We start from the raw sequence: 19,801 nt of genomic DNA on the forward strand, positions 1-19,801 counted from the left end.
ACCCTGCTCCATTAAGTGCTCTCTGACCAAATTCTACGTGATCCTCTGTATTTCATTGTGTACATTACAGAAAATAATAGTGTAGAAGGGGCATATGTGATTGAATTGGGGTAGGTGTGGGTGTGGGTGTGTGGGCGAGTGTTGGTGTGGGTTGGTGTTGGTGTAGGTTTGTCTTATGGGTGGGTGTTGGTGTGGGTGGATGTTGGTTGGTGTGGGTGTGGGTGGGTGGGTGTTGTGGGTGTGGATTGGTGGGTGTTGTGGGTGTGGGTGGGTGGATGTTGTGGGTGTGGATTGGTGGGTGTTGGTGTGTGTGTGGGTGGGTGAGTGTTGGTGTTGGTGGGTATTGGTGGTTGATGGTGTGGGTGTAGGTGGGTGTGGATGGGGGATGTTGATGTGGGTGGGTGGGGGTGGATGTGGGTGGGTGGGTGTTGGTGTTGGTGCCAGACTGGGTACCGCCTATCACAATGCTTCCTTCCAACCTGCCATTGTTTGTGTTGCTTCTCCCTGATTCTGTGGGCCACTCCATGTGTTGTAGGTTAAAGCAGTTCTTCAGGACTTCTATGAATCGCTCTTCCCAATACCATCACAGTTTGAGTTGCCACGTGAATACAGAAACCGATTCCTTCACACAGATGAACTGCGAGAGTGGTGAGTAATGTGGAAGACATGATGCAAATGCATTATCTTCAGTATAATTACTATGTTGAATCTGCTTTCATGACATTCACAAAATGGTACTTGCATATTAAACTAACTTAAACTAATACTGGAGCCAATGTAGTTAGCATCCAAGCAAGAGGCAACAGGAAATGCTGATAGGGACACCATCTTAGATGTGTTGCTGTGCATGCAAATCTTGACAGACATATTGGAAAATGTAATAAAAAAAAGCAGGGACTAGAGAATCATAGGCTGTACAACAAAATATGTTCATTCTCTGAGTTATTAATTGTATGAGGGTTGATTGATAAAATAAAAAATTGAGGAAATTGTTTTGCTGTGACAAGTGAGTGTATTTTGTAGGCGGCGGTATCGAGACTGGCTGAAGTTCTGGACCCATCTGGCTCTCATTGTGCTCGTCATCTTCACCATTGTGTCCTTCTTCGGGGATAAGGTAGGACTTCTTCATTAGGTTATATTCTCATGGAAATGTCTGGTCTTCTAGTCAATGAAAATAAGCTGCATATTAATGGACATGTCCAAGGTACTTATGAAGGTATGCAAAACCCTCGTGGAAAATTTTGATATCATAATGGAAATATGCTATAGGAATTGCACTGTGTCAGGAAAAGAAAATATGCATGCAGTGTCCTACTTGAAGAGTGCAATATCCAATTGGAAATATTTGATATCACATTAGTTTTAACCGACCAAAAATAGTAAAAATTCAGCAATCATATTACATAATGCTGTTGATTCTTTTCTTTAAAGATCGAAGCTGCTCATCGCAGACTTGTCAGAGTAGCATCCCACAAAGATGAAGATGGAAGTGGGCCAGCCAATGAGGAAGGTGAATCCTCTTCGACCAACGGAAGTGGATCGTCCAATAGCCAATCAAAACAAAGCCCTCTCCTGCCCGTTTGACGGTTCCTGCTCTGGCTTATCTCCCCTGATGTTGTCTTGGTTCTGCTTATTATAATTCTTGTTATTGTCATTGCTTTGCTTGTGATCGAGGTGAGGAAGTTCTAAGTGGACTTCTTACTCCTTACTGTGAAGCATGGCAGAGAGTTGTGATAAGTGACGACATACAACTACTTTTATATCTGGTGCCTTAGTATAGATGATCTCAGCACAAACATATCACTTACTATTTTAGTTTTTGCGACAGATGTATATTTTTTTAGTCATTCCATATTAGCAGAATGCAGGGTATGCATATTATGATGTGGTTTTATTGTATGATTAAGTCTTTCAAAGACTCTGCAGAAGTTAAAGATTGTTTCAGGTTGACAGAGTTGTGTTTAATGAGGTTAACATGCAGCCCTGGTAGATATGATATTTGCTTTGGAAGTTGGTAGCATCATATATTCATGATCAATATTCATTTACAAATTGTAAAGAGGGTTGATTTGATGTCAAACTTCTTTTCAAAATTCTTGAAATAAGAGTTTAACACACCAATACAAAAAGGTAGATGCTTTTTCATGCAGCAAACAGTATATATTTTTGGGGGTCATCAATGATTATTCAATTTTAACAGTTTTTCCACAGTTTTAGCTGTTACTAAGTTGTTACTAAGTTGTTACAGGGGGACTAGGCTTGGGTTATTTGCAGTCCTAGCAAGTGATATTTCATTAAATAAAACACCATTGATTTAATTCCATAAAACACCACTATGTTTGTAAGCTAACTCAAAGGGTAGGATGGTAGGAGTCGAGCAGTTACTTATTACCTTTTTATACAGAGACCATTGCAACATCTGGACTTACCATTGTCCCTCTGTAACAGAAACGCTGTATGTAGAAGTTGTGCAGCAGTCATGCTGCCTGTGTGATTGGCTGAGTTCTATACATCACATGTATCTTGTATTTATTGACCACCAGATATAAAAGCAGGTTGATATGTAATACAAATTAACAAACTAATTTTCAACCAAATATTTCACTTTTGCAGACCTATGAAGAAATAATTGGATCATATTTTCTGATTTTGTGTTTCTTCAGTATTTATACAGGCAAAAGTTGAGATACAACCACACTTGAGGTAAGAAATTCATTCAACATTTGTACCATATCACCTTGGTGCAAAAGAAAGTCTTGAAAATTAGTCTGTATAAATTTTTATATATCCAAGATATCAGGGTAGATTTGACGGAGCGAGGAAGTTGTTTTGTAATATTATTTTTATATCATGCATCAATCATCACTTTTGTTCATATCATTTTTGGGTATTCAAAATGGTTTTACCTTCAAGCAAAGCGAAATGGTGTAAGCCAGGCTGTATGTAGTATTGTGCTGTTATAATACTGCTGTAGCAGATGGGCGAGGGCATCTCTAATGAGTTTATATTTACACAGGGTGTGGGTGCCCTGTATTGCCCTGTGGGAATGCCCTGTGATGGGCGGTATCAATGATAAATCATTGCAGCTGGTAAAGTGATACCGGCTTGAAGCAGGTGGACCACTGGTCGATAGCGTGAGTACCAACCTGCAGAGATTAGAAAACAAGTATTGCCCAGTGATAACCCCCAGTGATGGGCAGTATCTATGATATATCATGATAGTTTGTAAAGTGCTACAGGTTTGAAGCATGCGGACCAGTGGTCGATAGAGTGAGTACCAACCTGCCGAGATTAGAAAACAAGTATTGCCCAGTGATAACCCCCAGTGATGGGCGGTATCTATGATATATCATGATAGCTTGTAAAGTGCTACTGGCTTGAAGCAGGCAGACCTTTGGTTGATAGAGTGAGCAATCTACACAGAGAAAACCAAAGTATCGCCCAGCAGCAAGAAGTTAAAATTTCTTGTTTTCAAAACAGGTGGGCTGTTTCCATTTTATTTTTTCAAATGACATCAATGTTACCGTATTATGTTTTCAAAATGAGCTGCAGTGTTATCTATATTTGTGTATTGATACACTCTCAAACCTCACAGCTTAGAATTGGTCTTCCATGGTAGCGGCAGCCCACCCAGGTGTGTCTAGGCTCAGAAGCCATTGTGACTGCCCTGTACACATTTTGTCATGTTGTCCTGGAAGCCCCATGGAGGGATGACATTGCTTTCATGGAAATAGTATGTCAATAAATTAGGGCTCGAACAAGAAAAAACAAATGGACTTGAGTTTCCGCATTCGTGACCAACATGTGTTATTCCGGGACATGCTGAATAGCGACTCGTGCCCCTCTCATGGCCATTTTCGTGACTGGGTTCCGTCTTAGGGCAAACGGGCATAGCTAAAAGAATTGTCAATTTGTTGCATAATGATTCACCTATATTTCCCAGCTATCATATGTATTCCAGATGCTATTTAAGACACATCAGAACTTAAGGTATTATACAGTATGATTGAGCACATATAACTGTATCTTGGGTATATTTTTTGATGCAATACATATGTAAAATCAAAAATTATTCCTTAGGGACATTTTGATGGAAGTACACACAATTTGATTGGTTTGTCGTATTTGCACACTTAACATTCATTGATAGGGGGACGAGTCTTCTTGCAGGTTACGGAAAGGGGCGAGTGGTGACGAATGGAATTCCCGTTTCTCATAACCCAACCTGAACTGGAGTACCCATTTCTCAAAACCTACTCTGGACTTAAGTACCCAATTTAACCATGTTAACAATAATATGCCTCACAATCAACGTTTTTTGGTCTTTTTCTTGTTAGTTATCTCCCATGATTGAGTACTCAAGACCTTGACATTGGACTCAAGTCCATCTAAACACGACCTGTGCTCGATTACTCCAGTACCCATCAGAGCCCTACAAATAATGGTTTATCTGTAGTTTTGATAATTTAAGTTCCATTTTCACTTTTGTTCCAGACATCTCATTTAATGAGTCTGTTTTAACAACATTAGGGGATGCTGAACTTGGTCTTTTACAATTATTCATTCCTGAAATTGGTAATTCTATTTCAATTTCTTCTTGTAAATATTTCCTTGTGTAATTAGTGCTGCTTATATATAAGGGACTGACTGTTTGATATTCTGATGGGGGTCTGAGATTTTATTGAAAAATTTAAATTGTCCGAGAAAATGCTTGAAAAAAATAAATTAAACACCAGACAGTACGAAAAAATAATTGTCTGCCATCAAAAAGTACAATGTTGCAAGGTGTGTTTTTAAAAAAAATATTTAGGCTTTTAGTTTTAATTTAAAATCTAATCACCAAACAATATCCCAGCCCCCAACAGAATATCAAATGGTCAGTCCCTGAGGATGTGTATATACAGGGTCCTATTGCTGTCAATGTACATGCACAGCTATTTAAGATTTTTCATCATGTCATAATATTGTACAAGTGTTGCGAAGACATCTCAAATACTCATCAGTATGCTTGGATTATGCCGACTTGGCGATTCCATACGGCTTATGTGATATAGGAATGCTGACAAGTCCCAGTAGGGTTATTGTAGGGCCATAATTCAATGTTAGATTTTCATTCCCCCAAACTGACATAATTTTGTAGACAGACAAAAATCACTGTGGTTCCTCCTCCCCTCCCCTCCCCTCCCCTCCCCTCCCCCATTTTCTTTTAATAGATTCATGAAAATCTAATACTTACTGTTTGTGGCCTTGATTTGATCTCTACCAGTCAACTTGTTAAAGTGGCCATGAAAGAATATTTATTATCTAAAATGTCAAAACACATCATGGCCTTCTCATTTAGTTATAAAATATATTGTTGTTGCATCAGTATTCCATATTAGGTGAGACTATTTTTAGCCTTGGTTTATGATTCTGCCGTTTCTAAAAAAATAAAATGTGAAAAAAAAAGAAGGAAAGAACTTTAAGAAGTGTTTTTTATACAATATATTTCTTTTAAAATAATTTCTTGTCGCTATCATTTTATAAGTATATAAATTATTTTAAATACTATCTGCTGAAAATGTATCTAACAAACTACTTTTTTGAGGAAATAAAAAAAGTGTTTTCGAAATTGGAATGTTCTAATTTCTATTCTTTCAAATTTTGGGGCCAAATATCTGTTAAAAACCATCCCAAAGTCTGGCATTATTGCATTTGTTTTATTTTGACAAAAATAACTTTCTAAACCCAAAGCTTGTCCTAACCAAATATTCATTGCCTTGGAAGCAAGTTTTGGTTATATTTTTCCACCTTTTAACAGTAATGAATCTGTTTCCAAGTATAAATGTTGAGATAAATCAATCAGTATCATTATTTACATAGTGTATCAGTCAGTGGTAACCTCTTGTATTAATTGGTGTTATTTCATTGCATTGATTTTGACCCAATCTGTGTCCTCAAAGTGTGATAAACCAATATAGGTGGCCAGCCCTTACAGACATCATGACGTCATTATTGTATACAGTGATGTCACTTGCTTATCTCATGACAGTTGACCCTGTTTGTACTTTGAGTTACCATACTAAAAGTCTGATGGGGTCACAAGATACATTTGCTTGTCACACAGATATTTTGTTTTCTAATTTGTGAACTTGTAATTGTTATGATTGTGTTTGTTGAGTAATTGAATTTATTTTAGATACTGAAATTTCAGGGCAGTTTTTGTTCAGTTTTGATATTTGACTTCTTTATTTCTGGGTTTCAGTGATATGTACTACTCAGTGTTTCATAGGGATCATCAGATACCATATTCAAAATAATAAACGTCCAGGGCGCTCTCAAAGTTAGAAATAGGGGGCTCTTATTACAATATGATGTAATATTATTTGGGTGAAAAATACAGCGTTAAAGGATAAGTTTCGTTGTTAATGCTGACAGCCTGAAATGTTTATATACGACAGATATATTTTTCCAGAATTTAATTGCCCATAATTTAGGGTGCATATAACACACGAGTGCGTATTATACGCGAATAAATAGGTCTTGTGTTCATTGATCAATCGGAAGGGGTGCTAATTGGGATTGTTCACTAGCCAATATATTAGCAAATATCGCCGTAGGCGCTTATTAGGGCTTATTAATTCGAATACGGTATGTCTGATATATACTTAAATATGCAGTTTGTTTGGGTATCATGGAAAGATAACTGGATCCCATCTAAAGTGGAGTAGCATAAATCATACACTTGTTCAAAGACTTAGTGAGTGAGTATGGTTTTATGCAGCGTTTAGCAATATTCTAGCAATATTATGGCGGGGGACAACGGAAAATGGGCTTCACACATTGTACCCATGTGGGGACGAGCCAACACTTGAAACACCAGGCTACCCCACCGCCCCTAAAGACTTACAGAAATGAGGTTGTAATAAGTTTGACATAGGCCATGTGTATTGGATCTCAATGAACATTTCATCCTGACTTCAGGCACCATTTTGTGTCTGGTTTATGCATATATTTTGTGTAAAACAGTGTTTGTAGATCCCAAGTGAAAATAATCTCTGTGCTACTGTCTGTGTGAAAGATTGAAAACTGGATAGATTTAAGAAAAAAGTTTCAGTGATTAATTGATATTTATATAAATTATTCAGTGCATCCAAAGAGATTTTTCATTTGTTAGATTCAGTGATTATTTCTTTTCCCACTTTCAAACTTTTTGATTTGACCCCAACAGGTCAACATATAAACGTTTTCTCCAAGTCTTGTCAGAATTGTATACCAGTTCAAAACCTTATGAAACATTCCACACACTTCAGCATACAAAAGAGGTGAAAACTGAAGTCCCAATATGTCATATAATTGTGATGTCAGGTTTATCAGTTTGTATTTTGTCCTAGTATTGTCTACCTAGTCGCTAGTATCTTGTTTGTTCATGTCCTATTGCAAGTGAGTGGGTGATGTTCCTATAGTGTGGCTGTCTAGGATGTTCCTGCTAAACAACCTTAGAAACACGACTTGACAAGTGAACCCACTGATCTGCATAATCCCTGCACTTGGTACAGGAAGGTTTGGTCCTGGCCAGCCAGTGTTCCATTGCTGCCTAATGTAGATTTAGAGATCGGTATGTCTATTACTGTCATCTTCTCGAGGCAAGGGAACTGACTGTGAAAGTCCAGTTTCCACCCTTGCAGAACTAGGCTGGAATTTCTGGACTCAATCATAGCACCACCAGTGGCTGGTACGAGTTATGTCTCTCTTATTAACCAATCAGATTCCACCTCTCATATCACTTGCATTTGCTTCAAACAACATGGCGCTGCCCAGTCAAGACGATCTGATCGATAATCAACATCTACATTGTCATAAAATGGGTCTTACTTTGCGAAGTGGATTAAATCATGTGAGCATCTTGATTAAAAACATGAAAAGATTTGGAAAATGTCTGTTGACGCCGAGTTGTAAGTACACATGCTATGCAAATCCTGCAATCGACCGAAATCTGCACGACAGTTTACGAGCCGGATGTCGATTTTGTTACACGATTTTTATTGGACTATGCATATATGCCAAAATATAACTCCATAATACCAGCCTAGTTCGGCAACAGTAGAAACTGGCCTTTCATTGTCCGTTAAACCCCTTACTTCAGGAAGGTGATTACTTCGGAAGATGATTTCTAGGAGTCCAACATATCTAAAGACAGATAATCCTTTCTGAACAATTCACTAATGTGAACAACCACAGCATCTGTGTCCAACTCTGTCCCCTGTTGTATGGAAATGGAATCTTCCGTTGCACGTGGAATGCCTCTCCCAAAATGCTGTGTTCAGTCCAAGTGTTCCTGAGTTTGTTTAGCATTACATATCATTGTCCTGGGTCTAAATTGTGTGTACTGATTTGTTTTTGTTTAGAAGAGACCATATGTCAGTGGGCTTTAATAAGTTTTAGGAAGGCACAATATTCATATATTATTGGCAAGAATTACATTGTCAGATCATCAAAGATGTGGTGTGTCATCTATAATAGTACATAAATGTTCATTTTCTTGTATTTCTTTTGCATAAAAAGTGAACATGCAAGCTGTCACGTCTTTACCCTGTTTACTGTGGCTTATATCACTAACTAATCCTGAGTATAAACACTTCACATATTGCAATAATCACATATGAAACTTCATCTAGTAACAGTGGTAATGCCATTTCTACCATGAATTTGGAAATTACTCGATTCTGATTGGTTAATCAGAGGCTATTAAATCACAATAAACCCCCTCTGAATGAAACAGCTGGTTTGACGGCCGCATCATCGCACGTTCAGTGCCAAATTCAATTTAGCGCGGTTAAATCTACTTGTAACCTAGCTCAACATTTGAAACACAGTATGTTTATCTCCTAATTAACATTTATGTCACTTTGTCTGGTGAAAAAAAATAACATATTTTACATAGAGATCAAATTTGTAAATAAATATCAGAGACAAAAACAGACCAGTGAACATGTATAAATGACACATTGTATAAATACATCTTGAGGTGGTGCCTGTGGGTATTTATATATGCATTGTGTGTGTACCAAATGCTGTTTCACTATTGATAGTGTGAACTGTGGGTTGAGAGTGAAAGAAAGAATAAACTATTTAATATTTTCATTGTTTTTATTGTCAATTATTTGATTTCTCAACACATGACAGTTCAGGACATGGAGGTTTGTTTGTTGTTTAACGCTGCACTCACAAATATTCCAGCTATATGACGGCGGTCTGTAAATAATCGAGTCTGGACCAGACAATCCAGTGATAGACATCATGAGCATCGATCTACACAATTGGAATACGATGACATGCATCAACCAAGTCAGCGACCCTGACCACCTGATACATTAGTAGTCGCCTCTTACAACAAGCATATTCGCCTGTTACGGCAAGCATGGGTTGCTGAAGTCCTATTCTAACCCGGATCTTCATGTAAACATAGGAGGTACAGCCAAGCAGTTTTCCTCATTTTGCTGGACATTCACGTCCTGATAATGTCCTGTCACAACATCCCGTGAAGATCTGGTTCGGATTGTTCTTCAGCAACCAATGCTAGTTGTAAGAGGTGACATAATGGATCGGATTGTCTGACTTGGAGACTTGGTTGATGCATGTAATCATACCCCTACCGACTCACTTACAGATTTCCATTATGTAGCTGATTGCGGTGACAAAGAACAGACTAACAAATAATGTGACAAGTACTCAACATTTATATGTTTTGTTTGTTGTTGCACTCGGCAATACTCCAGCTATATGACGGCAGTCTGTGAGCAATCGAGTCTGGACCTGACAATCCAGTGATTGACAACATGAGCATCAATCCACGCAATTGGCATACGATGACATGCATCAACCAAGTCAGCAAGTCTGACCACCCGATCCCATTAGTCGCCTCTTACGACAATCATAGTCGCCTTTTATGGCAAACATGGGTTGCTAAAGCCTATTCTACCCCGGATCTTCACGGGTCTCACTTTTATATGTGCAGGCCAGGGTACTCGTCATGCATGTGACCTGTGTGGAGATTCCGGATAAGAATTGGTCTCCAGCACCGAGCTACCTATTCATGTACCAGACGATGTTCAGGCTGTTTGACTTGGCAGCATGTCCTCGTACCATGGTAACATGGACACTGCTAATAGATCAATTACTGCATTGTCTGGCCCAGACTTGATTATTTACAGGATGCCATGATGTAGCTGGAAAATTGCTGTTGCAAAACCACCGTCCAGTGAAGTGTACTGTCTGTAGTTCATTATGCCCATGCTCATGGGTTTCACCTCTGTGGTCAAGTGGTTACAGTGTAAGGTCAGTGGTTCAATCCGCTGGCCACATCATACCAAGACATTAAAGGGTGGCAGTTGTTAATACCCTGCTTGGAACCCTGGTTTAAGGGGATGAGAAAGAAAACACACACATGCAAGCACACATGTATCCACATAACTCTATAATTGCAACAATCTTCAAGGCAATGTTAAGCATTTCACCTCAACACTTCCCCAAAGAAGTAAATGTCTACTGCTGGCATCACTTCAGGCTGACCTCCCATATGAAACTGACACACTGTCATGTAACCCGAGATAATGTTCAAGCAATGGAAACTCGCTCACTCGACAATGCCAACATGCTGATGGGGTCTCCCTCGATTGTAAGGTCTAGCATATAAATATACTCATCCACAACCTGACCTCACAAACTGGGCAACTACCAATTATACTGCACACTCTTCAAGACAATGTTCACTCTAGACACACATCTAAGTGAAATAATTCACTCGATCTTTATCAAGACCATTGTTTATAATTGGGAAATTGTCATAGTTTCTTTACAACTGAATCACGCATATTGAATCTTGAACTAATGATCTGGATACATTTCATTAGTTGGATGAAGTCCTACAGTTTGATGAATCCTTGAAACCCAGACATGTATATTCAGTATGAACAGTGTGACCTTCATTTCAAGATGGAGAATTGATCACAGTTGTTGTCCAACCACAGATATGTATCCAGCGCTGTGAACACGTCTCATCATCTTGCGTCGGGACGTACATGTTGCAGCAGGCTCCAGGACACAGCATTGATGAGTCCGGGGTACCTTGTGTGGAGGTCCTGACCTCCACTCTCAAACCTCAGTGTCTTTGGGAAGCCCTCCACAGAAGCTGAAACAGAAAATACTCTATCATTACTTTGACAAAAAACACCTAACAGCTGTCATTCAGGTTTTTTACATGTTGTTTAACAACCAACTTATAAATTGTACTTTGTCCAGACGATTGTCCATGCACGACTAACTAAATTGTGCTATATACAGGCAAGGCTAAATTACACTGTGTCCAGGTGGGGCTATATTGTAGCTAAATTGTACTGGGATGTACTTTGGGTTCAATGTATTCAAGAGAAGGATGTTCTTCCACTTACATGATGGGATCATGGGTGGCCAATTGGTCTAAGGAAAAACAATTCACTATGCAGAGTTCTGTCCCTTGCTTGTACCAGGATTTCACTCAATGTTCGTTCAGATCACAGATTTGCCCCAATCAAGATTAGAGGTTGGGCTGCACCACACCCTTGCATTTTTCATTTCAAGTTTCAATCCTCATATTTGACAAACATATGATTGTGTAACATTTTGTCTGAAATATCTCACCAGGGACACAGATCTTGCCATCCTCCCCAACCACCATCTCTCGATCAGCACTGATGCCCATCAGATGGAGGAACTCCTTGTAAATGTCTTCCTCTATAAACTTGTCATCACCAGAGTAGAACACAGCACACGGGAGCATCAACATGTCTGCAGCAATCAGTATGCCTGCAATCTGATAGGATGAATGCAAGTCCTTGTTAGTTGGGACGACATCACACATTTGGAAAAACCCTGAACCGGTTACTTGAAGGACAGCGCATTATTACTGGTATTCTGGTATACTGCAATACGCATTTGAAACAAGTTTTGTAATATGTTTTCTGTGTTCCAGTAAATTGGATAAAAAATACATATAACAAGCTTCATTATCATTTAAATTGTTTAACCTACCAGAGTTTCATTCACAAATGTTTCCCTTTGATTGACAAAACATTGGAGACAGGGAAAGGGATATTTCTCCCATGTTATCTCCCCTGTATCCATGACTACAAAATGGTGGCAACTGATTATGCTGTGTGATATTTACATTAGTCGATAATAAGATCTGCATGTACAATCAATGTCAATCAGTGTGAAACACTTGGGCTCCCAATATAGTGCAATATGTATCACAATACAAATACAAATACCTGTATTGCAATATATTGCAATATGACCTGTGAAGATTCCGGGTTAGAATAGGTCTTCAGCAACCCATACTTGCCATGAACGGCAACTATGCTTGTCGTAAAAGGCGACTAACGGGATCGGGTGGTCATACTCGCTGACTTGGTCGATAGATGTCATCAATCCCAATTACGTGGATCGATGCTCATGATCTCAATCACTGGATTGTCTGGTCCAGACTTGAATATTTTACAGACCGCCGTCATATAGCTGGAATATTGCCGAGTGCGGCGTTAAACAACAAACAAACAATACAATTATTTTGCCAATACATAGCCCTAGTTACTTGTCTTAGTGAACCCCTTTCATATCCAATTAACAATTTTCATAACATAAAAAAAAGACTGCCTCTGTGGTCTAGTGGTAGAGCGTCCGCCCGGAGAGTGGAAGGTACGGGGTTCGATCCCCGGCCACGTCATACCAAAAGATGTTAAAAGATGGTACTTGTCGTTACCCTGTCTGGCGCTCAGCATTAAGGGGCTAAAACAAGGACTGGTCGGCTCGGAGTCAGTATACTGCGTCTGAGTGGGGTATTCATGTTAAACTGCGGCATGGTATCTCAGTGAGCTAGCACTATAAATCGGCATCAGTCATGACTAGTACAAGCAGCAACACACACACACTTGCATGCACGTCGCTATATAAGTGCAATAATCTTGGACGCGACGTTAAACCCAATTTCACCTCACCTCACCATAAAATAAAAATATTCAAATAGTCTACAGTGTCCACTGTCCAAACTATCATTCGCTCCACATCAATTCCTGACTGACATTTATTGCACACACACACCTGACATCACCTGAAATTGCAAGCACTGTGTACCCAACAAACCTCATCAAAGCCCATGTTTGTGACAGTCTGAGATGTTCTTATGACACTGTTTATGCTGTGTCCCTGCAGGCCTAGTGACTTGGCAGCTCGCCTGGCCAGCAGTCGACACATGAAGCGTAGAGCGGGCCGATCCCACAGTGCTGTTATTCGTTGGTGTAAGCTGTAGGGATTTATTCCCCTGTAGTAAATGTGATTATGTAGATTTAATCCTGTACCAAGTGGCATGATTTCATAAAGCGATGTGGGATCTTGTCCACAATAAACAAAAGCCATTTAGAAAGGTAACAATCTCATTAAAATTAGACTAAGTTTTCACAAGCAGGCACTTAGATCTGATTTTAACGAGATTGTAAAGGTTATACAGTATTGACTTGAGGTTAATTTACCAAAGTAAACTTTATAATTAACAGTTACAGGAAAACTACTACCAACAAATTGGTAAGATTGATAATACCCTTTTACATTTAAGAAAAAGATTATGTGTTTGTCACGTTTATTTGGGGTTTTATATAAGGTATGAAGTTACTGTTAAATAATATCATTTCTAAGCATGCTCTTCAGAACTTGGAACATATTTTAACCACAAATATCTATTTAACTTGCAGCAGGAAAACCTACCGAAATGGTCGATGAGGCCAAGGGGAGATTAGCACTGCTGACTTAAACAAGTGGGCTGTCTCCTTGGTGGTAGCGAGTCGTAACAGTGGGTTGCAAGCTGCACCGTGACCAATTACCAAGTCCACGCTGAAAAAGCACCACTCATCATTATCAGAAAGTGAACAAATGCATTTCATCAAAGCAACAAGCAAATGTCTTTATCATACCTCCATGTCTGAGATCCTAGTCCAGATCTGATTGGTCCACGTGATCTTGATAAAATACTGTGTAACCCACCTTGGAGGGAAATAAATTTCTCATCGGGGGAATAAATCTCTTATACCCCGCCACGAGCAAATCAGGCCGCATTTGGATTTCGGAGAGACAGAATAAATCCCTTATACCTCGCTTCTAAGCAAAAACTTTTTCAGAGTCAGTGGAAGTCACATGACATAGTGCAAGCTAACCTCAGCTCAATCTCAAACAGCTGTTTTCTATCAAGTTTCAATGTGTTTGAATTCTTATACAACAATATATTAAAAAATGTTGTAAGATAAATTCGTTGAAGCAGGATCGCTCGGGTTACATGGGGTAATGTGTCCCTCTCGTGGTATAAAACCGAATGCAGGACTCATAAAACCCCATGTGCCCCTCGTGACCATCCCATAGCTTATAGTGACTGAAAGCTCGAACAAAGTTCCTGGCCATCGGGATGATGACATGCAATCAGCCAAGCCGCAGAGCCAATTAGATCTTTTATTCCAATTTCTGTCAAGGAGAGAGTCAAGTGATTTTGATGTAATTGGTTACACAGCCTGACCACCCAATCCTCATTAGCACAATGTGTGAATCCCATTTCGTGAGTGAGTGAGTGAGTGAGTATGGTTTTACGCCGCTTTTAGCAATATTCCAGCAATATCATGGCGGGGGACACCAGAAATGGGCTTCACACATTGTACCCATGTCGGGAATCGAACCCGGGTCTTCGGCATCATGAGCGAACGCTTTAACCACTAGGCTACCCGACCGCCCCTCCATTTCGTGATATTGCTGGAATATTGCAAAAAGCGAAGTACAACCATACTCACTCACTCGTTAGTCTGCTTTTATGACAAGCATGTGACACTGATGACACAATGATTGCAACAGCACATCTGACCAAATGTTTTGTTTGCTTTTTAATGCTGCGCTAAGCAATATGACAGCCTGTAAATAGTTGAATCAGGTCCAGACAATCCAGTCATATCAGCATCAAAGTAATATGCCGTCATGATTCAATGACACACAATCAACCAAGTCACCGGACATGACCACGCAATCCATTTAGTTGCCTCTTATGAACAGGTAAGGTGACATTGGGTTTAACGTTGCGTCCAAGATTATTGCACTTATATAGCGACGTGCATGCATGTGTGTGTGTGTGTGTGTGTGTGTGTGTGTGGCTGCTTGTACTAAGTCATGACTGAAGCCGATTAAAAGTGCTAGCCCACTGAGATACCATGCCGCAGTTTAACATGAATACACCACTCAGACACAGTATACTGTCTCCGAGCTGACAAGTCCTTGCTTTAGCCCCTTAATGTCGAGCGCCAGACAGGGTAACAACAAGTACCATCTTTTAACGTCTTTTGGTATGACGTGACCGGGGATCGAACCCCGGCGGTCCCTCTTATGAACAGCATGTGATGAACATGCAGTATGAGTATCAAGTACTTCAGATGAACTCACCTTTCAACACCCATGTTATGAAGAAAATCTCTGACGAACTCGGCTTTTTCATCAGTGGAGTGAGTGAAGACATCGTTATAAGGAGATATTATACCCTCTGTGTAATCAAAGCCTGAGAAATCATAAATAAAAAAATAAGTTTATGCATATATTCAAGCCTGGTGCTCAAATCCAGTGAAAGAACCTTGTGTGAAATAGACCCTGTAACACCTTAAGGTTACCTGTTATTTCTTCACTGTATTTAACAGGAAAAATAGCTAAAGGATTTGGGGATTTCAAAGCCTTTTGTCAAAGTATTTATGTCAACAGTGATGTAAGTGATGAATGAAAATTATTTAATTATAAATCTGTAAATCCCAAGATGTGCTGAATGAAATTCCAACAGAAATAAGTGAGAAATAACAGAAATAGGAAAAACAATTTTGAGTTTAAAATTTAACTGTCGAGATGTAGTTACATGTCAGGATATGCTGAAGTTTGACGCGTTTCTCTGTTAGTCACTGTAAGCGAAATATTCAAATGATCTTATTTCCATAAGAATGGGGATATGTACTTAGCTGCAGTAACCATGTCTCTGTGCTGCTCCCTGGAAATGATTTTGATTTTCACTTGTCACACTACACAGCTACGGGCTGTCCCATGGGGTTAGATCAATAGATTACTGATCCAAATTTGCAATGCACTTCATATGCTTCCACAATCTCATTAAACTCAGATCTTAGTTCTCGCTACCGCTAAACAAAGATCTGAGGACATCCCATTAGGGGTCACATCAGAATGACCTTTCATCCAACCAATCAGAGCGTCACTTACCAGATCATGAAAGTGACAGTCGGTATGTGATTTCTAATCATGCAGCCTCGAAAACGTTAAAACAGGGTATTCCGAACGATAGTAACAGGCTCAACGACTGAATCTATATAATCTAGACCATATATTAGCCATTCTAGAACGTTCTTTTGTTCAGGTTTCAAATTTTTAAGCGAGAATTTGTCAAAATATGTTTCGAATCGTAGTCACCAATTTGAAATTAGTGCCGTAAAGCATGAGAAAGCTGCCTGTTGATTGGCTAATGTCGACTTCTTGTCAGTAATTCCATTGGTCGGTCAGAGTTTGCGCAAGGTCAGTCTGACGTGACCCGTAATGGGATGTCCTCAGGACTTTGTTCAGGGGCAGCAAGAACAAAGATCTGATTTTAATGAGATTGATGCTTCAACAAAGTGCATGCATCATGATCTAACAACAAACGCAAAATGATTCACCTTCAAAGACACATGTCTTCAAATAGGAGTAGGCTACATACATATATGCATTAGATTGTGCAACAATATATTTACTTATCAAGTTGGAAACTGGACCGGTAAGTATTTTTTATCCCCTATTGCTGTCAGAGTGCCAAAAGTCTGTACCCTCTTGATTCTGACCCAAAAAGTACATAGAAAGTTGCTTGATTGAAAATATAAGTACATATATTTGAATGCAAGCATTCCAGGAAGCTAATCACGTTGCAGTTTTTGTGGGATTATGATTTAAGTACATTAATAAAAGGGTTGTCAGTGTGTTACAAATCAGGAATCTTCAGGGATAGATGCGACAGCCCTTAGTTCTTTGCAGCGACAAGTCGATATCAATGGCAGCAACACAAAGATACAGTTACTACATCTAACATGTACTATATGTGTTTATTTGAGTTGCTACATAAATTTCAATATATTTGCAGCAAAATTATTAACTTGTCTGCAATACTTCATTCACTACTGTGTAGATCTTTCATGCAATATTGATGTCATTATTGACACTCTGTGCATAGAATATATTATTATATATATAAATCCACGTTAATTTGATTCATGCCTGCAAATTGAATGAAATACTGCAAAAAAGTAAAGAAAAGAAATTACTTTTGTAACCCTGAGCCTGATTAACACAGAACATCATGGAAACTTATTATGACTAATTGCTGTTTTTTATGCTTAATAAAAAAAATATACAATAAAAGCATAGATTCTACACAGATCTAGACCACGGCCTTGGAAACAAAATGTCAATGTTATTTTTTCATGGGTTGGTCAATCCTGTACCTGGAAAGTTCGGGGCAATTACTCTACATCCAAGTTTTACAAACGGCTGCAGTAATGGACCCAGATCTTCATGAGACCCTGGCGTAGAGTGGAGCCCGAGGACAGTGGGCGTGGCACGGGTCCACGGCTTGTCCGGCATGGAGTCACCGTACCCGACATCAAACACCAGTCCGTCTGGAATATCAACCCATCGGCCTATCGACGTATGTACGTACAAATACCTCACCGGTAACTGTGTGTCGGGTTTGTCAGAATAGCGATTGTTTTTCTGCACAAGTGAATGTGAGGTTCGTAAGAAGCGGTTAAACTGGAACCCTATCGAAAGATTCGATTGTGTTGCTGCAAACTTGGATACATCGAGAGAAGACCTAGAAACCAGTCTCTTGAAGCATGACGTGCATATATTTTGCGAGAACATGGTTCCTAATACATCAACGACAGAAAAGCCTGGCAACTAAATGTCACAACACATGTTGCATGGGCGCGGACATGTTGGATCTCGTATATTCTCGTTAAGGTTTTTGTAATGAGAAGTTCAAGAGCGGGAAATTCGAAAATAACCAGGGCCTAGATTTTCGAAACGATCTTAGCTAAGATAAATCTTAACAACTTACGTTCAAAGATAAGATATCTTAAGGCTAAGATAAGATAGATTTTCGAAACTATCGTAAACCTGTCGCAAATCGTTCAGAGTTACGATACCTGTCGTAACTCTGACAGAGAACTCATTTGTGTTGGAGATAGAAAAGCGGGGTGTTTTCCCAATGACGTCACAGGGATTTCCCTGCTGCTGACAATAACAACAACATAGATAAGTGACACGGAATTCATGATCACATTGTCAGGTCACATTGTTTAACACGCACATATTTGAGTGAAATTCTGTACAATCCTACTTATGTCCTACATGTAGACGTGTTGTTCTTATGATAAAAGATGCCATGTCTAACCGAACACAAAAAGCATTCGTGTGCCATGCAATAGCATTTTTCAAAGCCAAAAAATGTTAAAATCAATAAGTATAGTGTTACCACACTTTAGCTATTAGAATGGAAATAATGTGCCAAAAGATACTTCACTATTTTCCCTTCAAATGGTCCTCTCGTGACCGCGCAGAACTTGGTGATATAAACACATCGCGTACAAAGTCAAGGACGAAAGTAAGGGACGTTATTCTAAATGACAATGACGAGACCTTTGATCGAACAGCATATGCGTTCAGCATTTAACATGCGTGTTCAAGTCTTATGTTAAGTGATGTATACTTATATGTTTGTGTTTATGTCAAAAGTCAAGTTTATATTAGTGTAAACACCAACATTATACCTGGAAACACTCAAAACAAAAATTGTTCAGGAAGCAGCGCACCCACAAGCAAGATTTTATGAAAATCTAAGCTTGTTAAGTTTGTTTTGTTATGTATGTATCCAATATATTTCACGGATTAACCAAGGACGTAAATACTATATCAAGCTATAAGTATTTAGATGATGAAATTATTTTTTATCTATCTAGATCCATGATTCTTTTCAAAATTTAAAAGTGACACTAATTTTCGTTCGCAAAGAGAGATAATTTCGGAATTGTCAAGTTATGTTGTCTCATGGAACACGCCACAAGTTAACGTAAACATACATATAATGTAGTCATTGTCTATCCTTTTAAATTAAGTAGAGCTAATAAACTGATTTGTCTGATTTCATTTAAATCTGACTAAGGAGCGAAATACTTTGTAATGTGTCAAATCTATTCCAGAACGTAGTTCAATGATGTTTGGTTTGTCTGACAGCATTGCTGAGGATCATTTACTAGTATTTGTCCGTTGACCCTAAACGTGACAACGATTTTATTGCTTGAATGGTCTCCAGTATATCTATATATTTTATACATAAAACGGGAAGATGTAGACTTAAATATTAAAAACACCAAAATATTTTAAAATCGGTTTATTGAATGCAAAGATTATTGTGTTGAAAATGTGTATTTTATATTGATCAGTGAATTTCATTCAATAAACCTTTTTTTCTGCGAACATATATTGGAATTTGCAAACCATGCTACATTTTGACGAGAACCAGAACGAGCATGGGAACACATTTTATATTTAATTTGTCGATACGAAAATCTGTGCTGAACTTTTATTGTCAAAATTTCAGTAAATTGTTATATTTAATTGAATACATCTATATGCCGATAATCAATGTTTTTAAAGAATGCAATTGTCAGACAGACAGTTT

At 38.8% G+C, this 19,801-nt stretch overlaps 2 protein-coding genes across 2 annotated transcripts in view; one reads left to right on the forward strand and one right to left on the reverse strand.

Moving 5' to 3' along the window:
• The window catches only part of LOC139462437 (N-acetylglucosamine-1-phosphotransferase subunits alpha/beta-like), a 33,908-nt gene extending 29,629 nt beyond the window's left edge, over nt 1–4,279 (forward strand). Inside the window, exons 27-29 of the mRNA XM_071244145.1 lie at nt 536–648; nt 1,024–1,114; nt 1,432–4,279. Of these exons, the coding sequence (XP_071100246.1) occupies nt 536–648; nt 1,024–1,114; nt 1,432–1,584 (357 nt within the window). The 3' untranslated portion in view covers nt 1,585–4,279. The remainder of the gene's footprint in view (nt 1–535; nt 649–1,023; nt 1,115–1,431) is intronic.
• Nucleotides 4,280–9,143: 4,864 nt separating this feature from the next.
• LOC139462438 (uncharacterized) lies at nt 9,144–18,050 on the reverse strand. Its single transcript, XM_071244146.1, has 6 exons — nt 17,565–18,050; nt 15,484–15,595; nt 13,777–13,902; nt 13,159–13,336; nt 11,659–11,830; nt 9,144–11,170 (listed from the first exon to the last, which is right to left on the reverse strand). The coding sequence occupies exons 1-6, from the start codon at nt 17,980–17,982 to the stop codon at nt 11,040–11,042; spliced, it is 1,137 nt and encodes a 378-aa protein (XP_071100247.1). The 5' UTR covers nt 17,983–18,050; the 3' UTR covers nt 9,144–11,039.
• Nucleotides 18,051–19,801: the final 1,751 nt, after the last annotated feature.

The sequence above is a fragment of the Haliotis cracherodii genome, unplaced genomic scaffold (genome assembly GCF_022045235.1).
Source record: "Haliotis cracherodii isolate W230 unplaced genomic scaffold, xgHalCrac1.p SCAF_15, whole genome shotgun sequence".
NCBI lineage: Eukaryota > Metazoa > Mollusca > Gastropoda > Lepetellida > Haliotidae > Haliotis > Haliotis cracherodii.